Source organism: Daucus carota, chromosome 1 (genome assembly GCF_001625215.2).
Source record: "Daucus carota subsp. sativus chromosome 1, DH1 v3.0, whole genome shotgun sequence".
Classification (NCBI taxonomy): Eukaryota; Viridiplantae; Streptophyta; class Magnoliopsida; order Apiales; family Apiaceae; genus Daucus; species Daucus carota.
In genome coordinates this window covers 48,160,275-48,176,986 of record NC_030381.2, presented here as the reverse complement: position 1 = coordinate 48,176,986, position 16,712 = coordinate 48,160,275, and the positions used below count along the sequence as shown (strand labels likewise).

Below are 16,712 nucleotides of genomic sequence, written 5' to 3'. Positions count from 1 at the left end.
TTATCACAGCACATGTGGATTTCAAAATGTGATTTAGGAGCTCACATACGTAAAAACAAGCCTTTTCGTGATATTTGTCTCTGTTCTATCTACCTGCAGGCTCGTGATCACTTTTGTCTGCCTTCCTATACACGACGACGCATGTATTTTCACTTACATGTTTAACTTTCCCAACCCTTTCTCTGCATATGAGGTTTTCGCCGGTGTTTCAGAGCTCGATCTAGGCGTCGTTCACCCAGTTTTTTGAAAAATTTAGAACTATAAATTCGGGGATTAAGACAAAAGTTATATTTTTCATTTAACAGTATTAAAATTTGTCCGGTTAATCCCCGTCTAACCAACTGATTCTAAAAGGCGGATTCAGATCACGGTCAGAATCCGCCTCAGGTTTTTAACAACGCTTCCACTAGTGTTGGGGGGGAGTAAAAAAATGTCGATAGTCTATATGCTCTTCTCTTGAGATTTTGTCTCTCAGTAGACCTTCGACCTTTCCCATCCCTATATATATACCTCTTCTCATTCTCCCCTCTTTCTCTCTCAGTTACATATTTCAGCTGGAAAATATTGTAACATGACTTCTTGTACAGCAGCTACTATTGCTGCTGCATATTCTTCCAAAATTGATCCCATCACATTGCCATCAAAAACAAATATTTCTTTTCGAAAAAAGGCCTCTAGAAGTGCTCAGATCCCCTCCTACCTTCAAGATTCTTGTAATAATCATCAACAGCTCATCAAAACATCCCATTCTCCGCGATGGAACTTACTGCAAAGAGCCGCAGCTATAGCTTCAGATTTTATGGAGGGTATTATAGTTCTTAAAGAAACCAAGCACCAACTTTCCAGAACTTGTGATCCGCGTGTCCAAATAGCTGGAAACTTTGCCCCTGTACCAGAACAACCAGTTAAACATAACTTGTCCTTCTCTGGCACAATCCCTGATTGCATTCACGGTGTCTACGTCCGTAATGGAGCTAACCCTCTGTTTGAGCCTGTAGCAGGTCACCATCTTTTTGATGGTGATGGAATGCTTCACGCGGTGACTTTTAATGGTAATTCCATTAGCTACGCGTGCAAACTCACACAAACACAGAGACTTGTTCAAGAAAAAGAATTAGGCCGTGCAGTGTTTCCTAAAGCAATAGGCGAGCTGCATGGTCACACTGGGATAGCCCGGTTAGTGCTCTTCTACATGAGAGGGCTGTTCGGCCTTATTGATCATAGCCATGGGATAGGCGTGGCTAATGCTGGCCTTGTGTATTTTAATGGCCGGCTTTTAGCCATGTCAGAGGATGACCTTCCTTATCAAGTTCGAGTCCAGCCTTCTGGTGATTTACAGACTGTTAGACGGTTTGATTTTGATGAACAGCTCCAGTCAACAATGATCGCTCATCCTAAGCGTGATCCAGTGACTGGAGAGCTGTTCGCCTTAAGTTATGATGTTGTCAAGAAGCCTTATCTGAAGTATTTTAAATTTTCTACAGACGGAGAGAAATCTCCTGACGTAGAAATCCCACTGGATTCGCCCACTATGATGCATGATTTTGCAATTACTAAAAATTTCGTGGTGATTCCTGACCAGCAAATGGTGTTTAAGTTTCGAGAAATGATCAAGGGGGGATCTCCAGTAATATATGACAAGAACAAGAAGTGTAGGTTTGGAATTCTATCCAAAGAAGCTAAAGATTCTTCTGAAATAAATTGGATCGAATTGCCACAGATTTTCTGCTACCATATATGGAATGCATGGGAGGAACCCGAATCTGATGAAATCGTAGTAATCGGATCATGCATGACTCCACCTGATTCAATTTTCAACGAATGCCAAGAAAATTTAAAGAGCATTTTATCAGAAATCAGGCTCAACCTAAAGACAGGAAAATCCACTTGTAGGCCAATAATTTCATCGCACGAACAAGTGAACTTAGAGGCAGGAATGGTGAACCGGAACTTATTGGGACGGAAAACGAGGTACGCGTATCTGGCTATAGCTGAACCATGGCCTAAAGTGTCAGGAATAGCAAAAGTGGACTTGGTAACAGGAGATATACAGAAGTTTAACTACGGTGACATGAGGTATGGTGGGGAGCCATTTTTTTTACCAAGGGAGTTGAATTCGGAGAAAGAAGATGATGGATATATTATGGCATATGTTCATGATGAGAAGACATGGAAATCTGAACTTCAGATCATCAACGCGATGAATATGAATTTAGAAGCATCAGTTAAGCTTCCTTCAAGGGTACCTTATGGTTTTCATGGGACATACATAAGCTCTGAGGAATTAGCTCAACAAGTATAGAGAGTAATCTGTGTGCAGTGTAAAACTACAGTAAAATTTTGTTAGGTAATTACTACTGTGAACTGTCATTGTATGTTTATTTTGAGTTCCTTTTTCTTTTCACAAATTATATGAGAGGAGTTCAAGGGATCAAAGCTTGTAGCTTTGCAAATATAGCTAGTAGCACTGCAGCTCAGCTGGTTCCTTTAAATGGGAAAATTTAAAGACAAGCATATGCAATTTTAATTTTACATTTCTCCCACTCCTTGTGTGTATAAGACTCGATTTGACTGTAGTTGATTGTTCTCCCTCTACAGAAACCACAGACATATGTCCTTACAAAGACAAATACTCGACCTCATCTCCTTTCAATTACGGAAGTCACACACAATCACTCGACTTCTTATTATCGTGAGAAGAGTTTTTGTTTTTACCTTTCAATTACGAAAACACTATATATGTCCTACAAAGACAAATACTCGACCTCTTTTCCTTTCAATTACATAGGTTATACAAATACGTCTCTGAAAACAATTACTCGACCTCTTGTTATCGGAAGGAGTGATATCAACTCTAGGCTAAATTATGATAAGTAATATAGTAATTAGATTTAGTGGCTCTATCAATATCTTAGTCACATGAGAAAAGGCCAAATAATTGAGATGGACATGCAATTCTCGCGACGAAACCTACAGTTCATAATGTCTTTATATGCAACCGGCGAATGAATAAGGTCCATAAGTTTGTACAAGATTGTTTGGCTGTGCGGCGACAGTAGGCACAAGTGAAAACGAAAGGGAGAGCAGTACGTGCAGGGGACTACCATGCAGGCACCTAAAAGTTCCATGTGGTCTTATTGTAGTTTTGTTTCATGTCCCAATCTAACTTACTCTCAAACCAACACTTTCAACATGGATCCACACATGCTTTAAGCTATCCGTTTGTTTTCTTCCTTCCGTAGTTTGTTGTCTTGGATCAGCTGGTTCCTTGTAGTATCTCCGCGTTTTGATTTCTTGCAGTGTTTTCGTCCCTTCGTCTTATGCCCTTCATGTACATACTGGCCCAATCTATCACTTTTCGTGGGGATAAGGTCCAAATGTCATCGGCGGAGAATATGAGCTCAAATATCACTCTTTGTAATTCAAAACGCTAAATCGTGCGGCGTTCATTCATCTTTCACTTCCTAATATCAGATCGTTTAGCGTTTTGAAACTCTAAACACTATTTCATTTTAAAACGTCAGATCTTATTTCATTTTGTTGTGATTTTCAAACTAAATACAGAACGACATATCATTTTCTTTCAAAAATCAAAACGCTGATTATGATTATCTGGCGTTAATGAATGATATTTCGGTTCTTTTTTCCCAAATATGATATTTTCGATATTATTTCTGAAAATTATGGTAAACGAATCTTTTCTCGATATTAAAAGGCGCAACGCGAATTGGACCGAAGTGCTCTTACTCTAATTTTATCGCCCTCGTCGCCTTGTCGTTTACAAGATGTCGAGAATTAACTGTTCGAGGGTTATCAGTTATCACTGTATTTGAAGAGAAAGGGAATAGGAGACAGAGGCATGCATGATATATTTTGTTTGACGTCAAGTCCACGTTAAGTGTAAACTATATTACAAAAGTGTAACTAAAACGAGTCCAAAAGCTCAGCCGTCAATGGCTTGAAAAGTGAACGGGTGTGAATTGGACAAGGCCGTGAATACATAGAAATGAGGTGAATAGATGTCGGGTCGCTTTTCTTACTCGCCGTATTCGACACAACAAAGCCACTTTGTCCTTCAACTTGTTTTATATCTCAGTCCTCCCGAGCAAATTAGGTGTTGATTTCTAAGTCAAGTGTTCGCTGGATTTAAACAACAGTGTTTTCCATACTTTTAGGCCGCGCGATTAATCAGATTAAAAAAAAATGTCGTATATATTCAGCTTATAAGTGTTGGTAATCCCAATAACCATTTTTGTGATTTGTGACAGATATTGTTCACATTTATTTTTTCCGATTACTGATCAATTCCAAATTTTTTTCTCTAGTTCGATTTCGATAGATATTATTGACTGTTCTTGTTTCTTTCTTTTTTTCGATCATCAATTTGTTCCAATTTTTTTGTCGGACTTCAAATTTTCTCTCCAATATCCGACTTTTTCGAGACGTCGACACTGAAACCGACCACTGTGCATCAATCGGTTTAATTCGGTCAAAGTCTTACCGGCTAAACAAAACAACGTTGTTGTCATCAAAGTCGACTGTCTTTTATCCGTCGATTTTATCTCGACATGTTTTTTATTTCAGTCGATTTAGACGGTTGGTTTTGAGCGGCTCTAGTGCCCATCTAGCTATGAAATCAGAATACAGTGAGATGATCTCTTTCAATAATCAATACACATAAAAATAATCTTTCAGCAGTGGCATACTTATTTACGGCAATTAGTACAACTTGTAGATCATATATTTAGAATATGATCGGACAAGAATGTATTGCAGAATACAAAAATGAAGTGAAGATGCATCATGTATGTTCAATGTAAGCCGCAAACCTAGTTGCATAAACAAAAGACCCATATTTACGTCGGAAGATCCGCTAGAAGATATACACTAATCGAAACCACATGTAGCAGCAACTATCAGTTCACATAAAAAGATCTAAATGCACAAGCTGATCCACACATTGCCAGAGACTGGTCATTTCTATAAAAGAAAAGGTTAGCTATAGATGTAAGATCGATCTGCATAAAATTTTCATTGCTTATCGTCACGCCTTACTTTCGATTCCGTAGGTTAGGTTTGAATAGCAGACACAGAAACAATACATGGCCCAACTGGTTAGCCATGTAGAAAGAAGCATGTTTCAGCACTACTTTACAACTTGGTTCAGACAAGCTCTTCACACTTGATTCTGCTGCTTTTTCAATCTTTGACATTAACATGTTCTTTTCAACCAAGATGCAATCAAGGCAGGCAAGTGTCAGACACAAAATAGATGATAGGAGGTATTTGGCATCACATTATGCAAGTTGTTTCTTGTTGGGATTAATTTTGAGTCGTAAGACTTAAAAATACGTGCTAAAAAGTCAAAAGACTAACATAGCCGAGAGTGCAGTAAAGCCATGTTCATGAATGTATCACCCACATTCAGACTTCATACCAAGGAATACAGTTATACAGGTAGATATGTTTTGGCATGAATCAGACAAAATACCAGAACAATAAAGATTGCCAAATCATGTCAGATAATAGATTAATGCAGCTGAATCGGATCTAATAACTAAAGCGCCTCAATTTTGTGTATATATATGTCAAAGGAAAATACTACAAGAGACTAGGGCTCTAATTCGTACACCACCAGCCTGTAGGCTGTAAGCACCAGGGCTAAGTAGAAAAACTGAGATAAGGCTGAGTATAACTATTATAATTATATAAAGTTACATAGAGTATTTAACATCCAACAAGATTGTTATGTCAAATCATGTCACGTGACACTTTGACACTCTTCTTGACATCCCGTTCATCCTGTTCGAACTGTGTTAACCCCTCAACAGTGTTATTCCCATGCCTTATCAGTGTCCATGCTTAAATTGAAAGATTTTTACATATTAAAGCATCTTTTGCCTCAACATTACCCATGCTCTCCTCGCAAATTGAAGGATTACCGCATGCCGGAACAGCTCTGATGTTAAAATGAAACCCTTAACAAAAAGTATAGGTGACATGCCATGAATAGAAAATATAGATAATATGTAAAAAAAAAAAAAAAAAGGGCACTCCAATGGGTCATTCTCCTTAGCAAAATATATAGCCAATATGAAATGGTTGACTATATTTGATTACCCTTAGAGAGGCCTAAAGCAAGATTCCATATCATCTATTATCATATTAAAAACAATATATTCTATTTATAACAACTTGAAATAATAATAACATACTATTATTAAAAATATAGCCAATCAACATAACCACTCTCATCCGAGCACAAAATCTTGCAGATCAAGCTCAATAGCTTGTCTCACGTTCGGAAACTGAATTTATTTAACCCTGCATTTTCCAACAAAATAGTTCTAATTCTATTCAAACCATATAATCACCCTGCATTTTCCAACAAAATAGTTCTATTTCTATTCAAACCATATAATCACGCACAATTGCATATGGATCATAGGGTAATACATCAAGCTCCGAGGTAAATGTTCTTATCAATACTACTCAAGCAACGACAATTGAAGGGTAAGAGGGAAAAGCAAGTGTGTGCGGGTGTGTGTAGATCGTCTGTGATTTGCACTGCTAGAAAACATAATTAGGCATAAATAAATCCTTTGAACAGCACAAAGGGTAACAAAACAAAGGAAAACTTCTCGACACAATAAAACAACTACAAACCTGAAAATATGTGAAATTAAAACAAGTCCAAATGTAACAGTAAACTACGACCCTGGGCACTTTTAAATATTATAAAGAACGGGAACGGGGACTGACATGACTTGTTTGTGCTGCTTATTGACATAGCTGCTCTACGGCGGTCACAATCTGTGCAGGCTGCACTATAGTGTATTCCTCTAAAGTTCCAGCATAAGGAGTTGGAACATCTTGCGATGACAAACATACAATTGGTGCGTCCAGATAGTCCTGAAAATTCTCATTTATAGCAGCAGTCAAACTGGCACCAATACCACCAGTCCGCATGCACTCCTCCACAATCAGCACACGATGAGTTTTCTTCACAGAGTTACCAATAGTGTGGAGATCAAATGGTTTTAGTGACCTGATGTCAATAACTTCAGGATCGTACCCCTTGTTCACTAGAGTCTTGGCAGCTTGCATCACGTGATACCTCATTCTGGAATATGTTAGAATTGTTACATGCTCCCCAGGTCTAACCATTTCAGCTTCCTCAAGATTACAAATATACTCCTCATCAGGAATCTTTTCCTTGAGGTTATAGAGCAGAACATGTTCAAACAGTATGACAGGGTTCTCGCTTCTGATAGCAGCTTTCATCAACCCCTTGGCATTATATGGTGTTGAGCATGCTACCATTTGAATTCCTGGAATAGACTGGAAATATGACTCGAGACGTTGTGAATGCTCAGCCCCAAGCTGCCGGCCGACCCCACCAGGCCCTCGGATGACCACTGGAATGGTGAATTGTCCACCAGATGTGTAGTGAAGCATGCCACAGTTGTTAGATATTTGATTGAAGGCAAGTAGGAGAAAACCCATATTCATTCCCTCGATAACTGGCCTGAGCCCAGTCATGGCTGCTCCAATCCCCATACCAGTAAAAGAGTTCTCAGCAATCGGGGTATCAAGTACCCTGAGATCACCAAACTTTGGAGCAAGACCTTTGGTCACCTTGTATGAACCTCCATAGTGACCGACATCTTCTCCCATCACACAAACACGAGGATCTCTGTCCATCTCTTCCTCGAGACCTTCACGAAGGGCTTCAAATAGCAAAAGCTCATGCCTGAGAATGAATATAATGTACCGTTAGATACTCAACAGATCTTAACTAGAGAGCATACAAGAACTAGCAGAAGTTAAAATTTAATAAACCTCTAATGGAAAATTTTTAGAGGACCATTAACATTTTTTATGTACAATAAAATATAAACATATTCCATTTAGCATTTAGTTAGTTGTGAATGTTATGTGACATGAATGATGTTATATAGAATATCCTGGCAATGCTTGATAGAGTGACTAATGCAGAAAGTTCCTCAAAAAAGAACAAGATTTTAATTTAACTCTTAATGGATAGATAATGTTAGGAGACTCATAATTCTAATCAGGGGGGTAACATTTTCATAAGCATAACTAGCATAACATTGACAATCAATGACACTTATGATGGATACTTTGAATGCAAACTGTACAAGCATAGAGGATCGATTGTGTAAACATTAACTTCCAAGTGATAATTTTAATTATCTACCAGAACAATATCTCTTTAAAAAAAAAGATAACAGAGAATTTCCATTATGCAAAGGGAATATATACAGTATACACTAAGAGCTAATAGCCTATCTGCTCCATGTATCAAACAGTTCCAAGAGTTGGCTAGTGGAAGGAGCTTAAACATTAAGAAAAACAATAATTTTTATGTATAGCCAGAATGCCAGATGATTACTTCACATATTCTGCCAGACCTAGATACCTATCTCCTCTTGGTAACAAGAGGCTGATGTTTAAAGCCTCAATGGAGGTATCTGTCAGAGGAATAAAAACTTTGCAATTGGCCTTTACCCAAGATATATATAAAATATTCACATGATGGGGTTATGCACTCTTTAATATAACAATACTTCAAGAGAAAGAAAAAAAAAAGTGATAAGCATTTTATTGTATTGTCTTGGAAACTATGTTAAGTGTCAACCAGACTTGGGTACAAGTGTCAGACATGGGCACTGATCCAATTGTCGGGTCCTTTGTTTTAAAAATTTAGTTCCTAGGATGTGGATAAATAATTGGATATGGGTGCGGGGGCATGCCATATAAGCTTAAAATAACTGAACATTATAAGAACCTCTCAGTGACTCTTGTTTTCTGGCATCAAGGTGGACAACCTCCTATAACACTATTGTAACGTTATAAATAGTTTTATGCAGAAAAAGATTTAATGCATCAAGGTAGAGCACCTCCTACAACAATATTGTAACCTTACAAGTTACAACAAAGTAGTGCAAAAAACAGAGAAAACTGTCAAACGGTGCTTCTAGACTACTATAGTTCCTTACGCATATAACAACGTAACATTACTAATTTCCATCATTCATCAAGTACATCCTAAAAAACAAACAGTACATATCTAAGAATAGCATTCTAAATTTCTAACTGTGTGACTGTGTCTACCCAAAAATATAGTTTAGTTATCAAACAATAGTGTAATCCACCATATAAACGAAAAAGCAAATAATGCCGCATAATATCACTCTTGTCCTAAACAAGCACTGAATAATATTAGACTAGTCCTATTCAAGCATTTAAAAAAAGCAGCCACTGTTGTTTCTAAATCGCATGTTTGCTGTATCAAAGTCATCACAGTTATCAGTTATCACGATTTGTGGAAGCACAAAAAAACTTGTTCTTTATATGGTGAACAGAAATGTATACTAAAAAACTACAACTTTAGCTACTAAGCCTTCAGCTGTGGCAGAAGTCTTCAATTAACATTTCCACCGAAAAGAATTTTACACAAAACAGCTACTTAAACTTAATAATGCCAAAGTGCACCACATTTCTACAACAATCACAATCAGTATTAAAACAGATAACAAAGCTTACCCAGATTTCGAAGTTGTCGATGCTGCTGGTGCATCAGCCTTTGCCTGCGAATAACAAACCCATTAAAATTATTAAAAAAAACTCTAAAACAAAACAAAACAACATAATTAACATGCAAATCAACACATAAGAAGAGAATAGAGTATTAACTGCAACAGCATTGGTCACTAATTTTTCAGCTCTTCCACTAATCCCATTACTCATCTTCCCATCAGATCTCACCACCAAAAAGCTCCCTTTTTTCTCTGCTATTACAACAAGAAAACCCAAATCAATCATCAAGAAAAACCCATATCAAATTGAATACAAAAATAATCAAGAAACAAAAATGAGACACATATTTTGAGAAAGAACTGATACCCAAGTGAAATCTTGGCGCAGAAAAGATTAATTTCTTGGAATCAAATGAAGTGGATGATGAAATAGCAGTGGCTGCTCCGATTCCTTGGAAAATCGAAGCCATTTGGTTGATTCCAATGAAGAGCTGAGTGCCAAGATTGTGAAGCTTGATATCACAGGAAAATGGGTAATGTGTGAAAGTGTTTAAATATATATATAATGGGTGAATAGATGTGAGTAGAGAGAGTAGAGGGGCGGAGAAACTGAGGGGGATGTGGAGTTAGACGATGATTTCTAGAGAGAGAGTAGAGAGGGTTGATGGTGAGTTGGATTGTACTTGGTTTCCATCGACACCTCACAACTCACAACTCAATTTCTTTTGCTTTTTCTTGTTTTCATTTTTTTTTCCTTTTCCCTTCTCGTAGTCTTTTTTTTTTATTAAGTTTATCAAAAAAAAAAAGGTTTCTAGTTAAGCCGCAATGCATTGAAGGAAAAATAGAGGGGCTGTTTGGATTGAATCCAAATAATGAAATAAGTACTTATTACTTGTATGTTAGATGTTAATTATTAGTTTAAAGTAATTTTCAATTATGTAGGCGTTTGGGTAAGCTTAAAATAAGTGTTTTTTGCTTAAAATAAATAAGTGGAGCATAAGTTAGAAGTAAATTAAGACTTATAAGTGGTTAAAGTGTTTGGCAAATAAGTAGAAATCCTGAAACAAAAGCTAGCATTCCTAGCTTTTTATAAGTGCTTCTTGACTTCTTACACAAACGGTACGAATAAGTGCTTATAACTTATAATCCAGAAGCTGGGCTTTTAAGCCCTCCCCAAACACCCCCTATGTATTAGGCTAATTTTTATAATATTTATAATTTATTAGGTACAAAAATCATTAATATAATAATGAATTATTTTTTAAATGAATATTATATATTTTGTAAAATCAAGTTTCAAAAACAAAAATAAGTTACTAAAATAATTAGAATTTTCAACTCCCACGTTCTGACTTATAAATTTTTTAGACAAACCCCTTGACGCCTCTGAATCGCCGGCTCATTCTTCAACAGGCACGCGGTCAGTACCCCAGGCTCCTCTCACTGCTTGAGAGCTTACGGTGTCATGTTCTATTTCACTTCTCGATGGGGGTTCTTTTCACCCTTTCCATACTACTTCAGTCACCCAAGAGTATTTAGGTACTATTTGGAAGTTAGAGGTTTGGGGCAAAATTAGAGATTTGAGGTGGTTTAAAGGTTTGACCACTAATCCGCTAAAATTGGTGTTTGGTATTTAGCGGATTGAAATAGAGGTTTGGATTCAAAAAGCTAATTTTGAAAAAGCTACTTTGAGGAGTTTTTTAAGTTAGCGGTTTGGGTATGTGTCACAAAAAGCACATCAAACAGTTATTTACCAAACAGTTTTACAACAAACCGGTAATTCAATCCGCTGGTCAAAACATCTATTTCAATCAGCTAGTCAAAACATCTGATTCAATCCGCTAACAGCTAACCGCTGATTCCCAAACATAGCCTTAGTCTTGTAAGGCGATCCTTGCTGATTCACACAGGACTCCATGTGCCCCATGGTAATTGGGTCAGAGCGTAAGGTAGAGATGCTTTCGGCTACTGGACTCTCGTCATCCAGAGTGCAGTACTCCACCGCTTCGCCTAACAGTACGACGCTTGTATTACTCTCCCACAATCTCGTTTTTACAGTTTTAAACTACTCCCATTTCGCTCGCCGCTATCAGGGAAATAAGTTGCCTCTCATTTATAAGCCTATAAATTCAGAAGAAAAACTTGGTCAAACAAGCCCACATCTGAATATTAGACCATTTGAAGTAAGATAATATCGTGTCGGGTTGGATGGTAACATATCCAAATCTAAAGTTAAATTATTTTATGAAATTCAAATTTAATCATGTTTCAAATATTAAAATCAAATCAAATCTAAGAATTTTGGAATGGGTTTGCATTTTCATTTTTTATAATTTAGTCAATATCGTGATGTTTATTATATTTATCGAAACTTCAAAAACTATGAAAAATTTCACATCATCTACTACCACATGAAAATAATATATATTATTTATAAAAAAATTAGAAAAAAAAATATATTATTTTAAATTTAACAAATAATAATATACTATATTTAAAATATCATTAACCATTATAACTATTCTCGTGGAACTAGTCTCTTTCGAAATATGATATATTACAAGTTAAACAAATCTTACATCTATAATATTTTATATCATTTTAGCTGATAATATTCTTAGAATATTATAACAAATTGGTAAAATGTATTGCCTAAATTGATTAATCATAAGAACGGATTAAAATATGAATAATGAAAAAGGTGTATGCTCTAGGAATATGAGACCCCAAGTTAAAATTGAGTACGTGACATTTAAGTGAGATGAATGTGATAATTTTGGCTAATAGGTAAAAGTCCTTTGAGAGACTATTTATTTAGACATTTAACTTGAAATTTGAGTAGAACAAAGAAAAAAATTGCTCCAAGAGATTCTCAGTGGCTCTCCAAATCATATATGTTTAATTTTTGTAATCTCGTTAGAGAGAACAAAATTTTTGTCTAATTTTTTACAAATTCATGATAATCAAATATTATGTTAGATTATTATCTATATAATTCTTAAAGCATGAGTCATTTTTTAAGGCTGCTTTGGTAATTTCATTTTCTCTTGGATCAACCCATTAAGCTTCGGATCGACCCGGCAGCTTTCTCATTCAACTTAACACTATGAAAGAATATTCTGGGTTTTTATTCGACCCATCCGATTTCCACTGGGCATGCAGCAAGTTCCTGCCATATCAAGAGCGTGGCATTTATTGCTGTTCCATTGATCAAGCCACTCATTGAGCTTTTTGGATCTCATATCATCTTCCAACCATATGAGAGTTTGAAAAAGGCATTGAATTCGGTTCCTCCAATCATGGCACTCATTACTACGTCTAATTGATTTCAAATTCAAACATGATAATTAATCATAACAAATCCGTGCTTATTTATCTAAATCAATCTCTTCCTCCTCCATTATGCTCTCTGCTATTTTTTATTTAAAATTCGAAATTCTTATTATCTACTTGCATCTGTAATCATTTGATCATTTTTTTCTCTCTCGATTTGTAGAGTGTATGGTAGTAACATTTATTTTATATTGCAGTGATAACAGTGGTCGTGTTTATTTAGCATGAAGACGGATTCAACGTCGTCAACAGGTTTTGCAATCCTTTCTATGATAATGTTGCAGTATCGAAATCCTCGATTATAATCGTAAAATTTTGTTTCTGCAGGTGTGAAAAGAAATGGACGTGGATCGTGGTAAAAGTGTTGAGACAATTTCCAAGAATCAAAAGAAAGCACATGCATCAGGTAATTGATTTCCACACTAGAGTAAAGTTTTCATACGCATTCATTTTCAAGATACAGTACTCTTGGTCTTGGTTCCTCAAAAGTCTTGGACGCGATCGTATTGTCGTTAACGTCTTCATGTAGAATCATTAGTGTGATATACAACAATTTGTAATAAGTTTGTGTCTGTTATTAATTAATAGGTATTCTCATGTGGGGAGCTCATATGATTCACCTAATATTGGATTAAGGTAGTTATTGGGTGAAAGTTTGAAAAGCTGGAGAGGCCTTTTTTGAAAGTATACGACCTCCACATATGGGATTGTGGCTTAGCATTGGTGTATGTTCTATTTTTTTGTATTTTTGTTCCAGTTTTTAAGTTTTTTATATTGTATAGATGACATGATATTTTGTAATTAATTTTTTTGACATTATTTTTGCATAATTTTCTTTCGTATTGATAGTGATTATGATGCATATATGTCCACTAATGCATCTATTGATCCTTTTTTTATGATTGAGTTATCCTTGCAGCTGCTGAAAAGAGATGATTCGTCCAGGCCACTATCGGATGCTCACCGTGTGAAGATTTATATTCACTTTTTCCCAACATCTGATCAAGGCTTTTTGTTTACTTCTTATTGCGTGTCATTGTATTTTGACAAGAGACACCGAGAATGAATATGACACAATTTCCGTCCAGATACATGAATCTAGCCTACTATAACTCATATGTGTATAAGGAAATGTAGTCAAAATATATTTGATTTTCGATGATTTTGACATTAATTCTTTTTTGTATAATATGTAGTGGTTTCCATATTCACTATATTCAATTTTCAAATCTAGACCTTTTGTTATAATTTCAAATTGATGGAGTACTTTTTCACTTCACAATTTTAGCTCTCGATAAGAAAGTTTTTATATATTAGATTTTTAAATATTCGGATACATAGATCTAGATCGTTATAACTCATATGCAAATAGGGAAGTCAAACTTTATTTGATTTTCATTGATGTTGACATTAATTACTAAAATACCATTTACATTTAATGTTTATGGTTTCCACGTTCATTATATTTAAATTTTCAAATCAAGACTTTTTGTTATAATTTCAAATTAATAGAGTTTTTTTTCACTCCATAATTTTAGATCTTGATAAGAAAGTTTTTATATATTTGACCTTTTAAATTTTTGGATACATGAGTCTATCATGCTATAACCCATATGTAAATAAGGAAAAATAGTCGAATTTTATTTTATTTAACTGATTTTGGCCGTTATTTTTACAATCCTTTTTTGTATATACATTTAATTTTCAAATCAAGACTTTTGATATTTTTATATATTAATTATTATTTTTGAATATTTTCTGATACATGGATATAGACTGCTATAATTCATAGCAAAAAAGGAAACGTAGTCAAACATAATTTGATTTCCACTTTTTTTAGCATTTAATATTACAAAACTTTTTCGTATAATTTGTGCAGTTTTCATATTTACTATATTCAATTTTCAGATGGACTTTTTGTTTTAATTTCCGATTAATGGAGTATTTTTTTTTCACTTCACAATTTTAAATCTTGATAAAAAAGTTTCTATATATTAGACTTTTAAAATTTTCAGATACATGAATCTAGCCTGCTATAACTTATATGTCAATAAGGAAAAATAGTCAAATTTTATTTGATTTTCAATAATTTTGGCATTTATTATTACAATCCATTTTTGTATAAAATGTGGTGGTTTACATATACACTATATTTAATTTTCAAATCAAAACTTTTTGTTATAAATTCAAATTAATGGAGTCTTTTCTCATTCTATAATTTCAGCTCTTGATATATAAGAAAGTATTCATACACTCGGTTTTACAAATTTTCGATACATGAATCTGGACTGTAATAGCTTATATGCGAATAGGAAGTCAAACTTCATTTGATTTCCACAGATTTTAACATTTATTACTACAACAATACTTTTTCGTTTAATTTATACAGTTTTCATGTTCATTACATTCAATTTCCAGATCAAGAATTTCTGTTATAATTTCATTATTAAAAGAGCATTTATTTTTTATACATGTATCATACCTGTGTGTGTAGCACGGGCCAAAATGCTTAAATAATTTTCATGTGGTAATAAATGAGCATATTTTTATTTAAATAAATTAACAATAAAAATTTTTACATGCGGTTTATTATAATTTTTTGTTATTCTATTCAAGATACGAGGTGTTGCCATTAGGCGACAACGAGAAATTTTAATTATATAGTCATTACTATTTTCATGTCTTTTATAAATATTTTTGAAAAAAATTTATTTTTTAATTATTTTAACTATACAATTAATGATTTAATAATAGATCCATAAACTTATAAATTTTTATTCCAAACATAAATTATTATTATTATATTAAAATTTTGTTATATTAATGATACTAATGAAAAATCTGTTCCGTTATAAAATCGATACAGAATCTATTCCATTATTGATATTTATGACGTATATATTCTTATTGTCAATTTCTAATATAGACAATAATTGTAGCATATAATTTTGGTAATGTAACTCAATTATGACTACATATGTATTTCTTTTTTCTTTTTAAATCACACATGTATTTCTTTATTGATTATTCCTTTAAGGTTAATTATTTTTTAACATGTTTATCAATTTTTACTAAGGACGGGAGGAAACTCTATCATCAGCATATTCACTTTAATTAATGATACTAATGGAAAATCTATTACGTTGTCTTTCATAACTTATATCTCATATCATACTGTTTGTTAATAAAAAAAATGTATAGCTTAACTGGAAAAGAAAACAAAAAAATCCTATCTGTGTACGTAGCACGGGCTAAAATGCTATGAGCATTTTTTATTTGAATTAAAATTTGATAGATGAGCATCGTTTTATTCAAATAACTTGACAATAAAATTCTTTGCATACAGTTTATTATTATTTTTTGCTATTTTATTTAAGGTATGAGGCATCGCCGTTAGGCGACGCCGAGAAACTTTAATTATATAATCATTACTATTTTCATATTTTTTTATAAATATTTTAGATAAAAATTACTTAATATTTTTTTATTATTTTAACTATACAAATAATGATTTAATAATATATCCATAAACTTATAGATTTTTATTCCAAACATTAAATACTATTATTATACCAAATATTTGATTATATTAATGATATTAATGAAAAATATATCCCGTTATAAATATTTATCAATTTTTATTAAGGACGGGAGGAAACTCTATCAGCAGCATATTCACCATAATTTTATAATTAAGTAATGGAAGGAAACTTTATAACGTGCATAACTGGGTTAAGTTTATTGTTATTTATGTTTCAAAATACAAAAATTTATATAGTACGCGTCGTTATAATTTCTATTGTGTGACTTTATTTT

The 16,712-nt window shown here is 34.0% G+C and overlaps 2 protein-coding genes across 3 annotated transcripts; one reads left to right on the top strand and one right to left on the bottom strand.

The window, feature by feature from the left end:
- LOC108196216 (9-cis-epoxycarotenoid dioxygenase NCED2, chloroplastic) lies at positions 1 to 2,499 on the top strand. Its single transcript, XM_017363408.2, has one exon. It carries the CDS (start codon positions 572 to 574, stop codon positions 2,300 to 2,302), a length of 1,731 nt encoding a protein of 576 aa, XP_017218897.1. The 5' UTR covers positions 1 to 571; the 3' UTR covers positions 2,303 to 2,499.
- Positions 2,500 to 6,568: 4,069 nt separating this feature from the next.
- LOC108205109 (pyruvate dehydrogenase E1 component subunit beta-3, chloroplastic) lies at positions 6,569 to 10,296 on the bottom strand. Of its 2 annotated transcripts, none has more exons than XM_017375022.2 (4): positions 9,931 to 10,296; positions 9,721 to 9,815; positions 9,571 to 9,614; positions 6,569 to 7,753 (listed from the first exon to the last, which is right to left on the bottom strand). In XM_017375022.2, the coding sequence occupies exons 1-4, from the start codon at positions 10,031 to 10,033 to the stop codon at positions 6,781 to 6,783; spliced, it is 1,215 nt and encodes a 404-aa protein (XP_017230511.1). In that variant the 5' UTR covers positions 10,034 to 10,296; the 3' UTR covers positions 6,569 to 6,780. The 2 variants fall into 2 exon arrangements, with proteins under 2 accessions (XP_017230511.1, XP_017230433.1); XM_017374944.2 differs by having other exon boundaries at positions 9,721 to 9,818; positions 9,931 to 10,255.
- Positions 10,297 to 16,712: the final 6,416 nt, after the last annotated feature.

Excerpts from the sequence above, each read along its gene's own strand:
- LOC108196216 (XM_017363408.2), top strand. The coding sequence starts at position 572 with ATGACTTCTTGTACAGCAGCTACTATTGCTGCTGCATATTCTTCCAAA.
- LOC108205109 (XM_017374944.2), bottom strand. The coding sequence starts at position 10,033 with ATGGCTTCGATTTTCCAAGGAATCGGAGCAGCCACTGCTATTTCATCA. Across the intron at positions 9,819-9,930 it reads TGCGCCAAGATTTCACTTGG|CAGAGAAAAAAGGGAGCTTT; the intron begins GTATCAGTTCTT and ends TTGTTGTAATAG. Across the intron at positions 9,615-9,720 it reads TAGTGACCAATGCTGTTGCA|GCAAAGGCTGATGCACCAGC; the intron begins GTTAATACTCTA and ends TGTTATTCGCAG.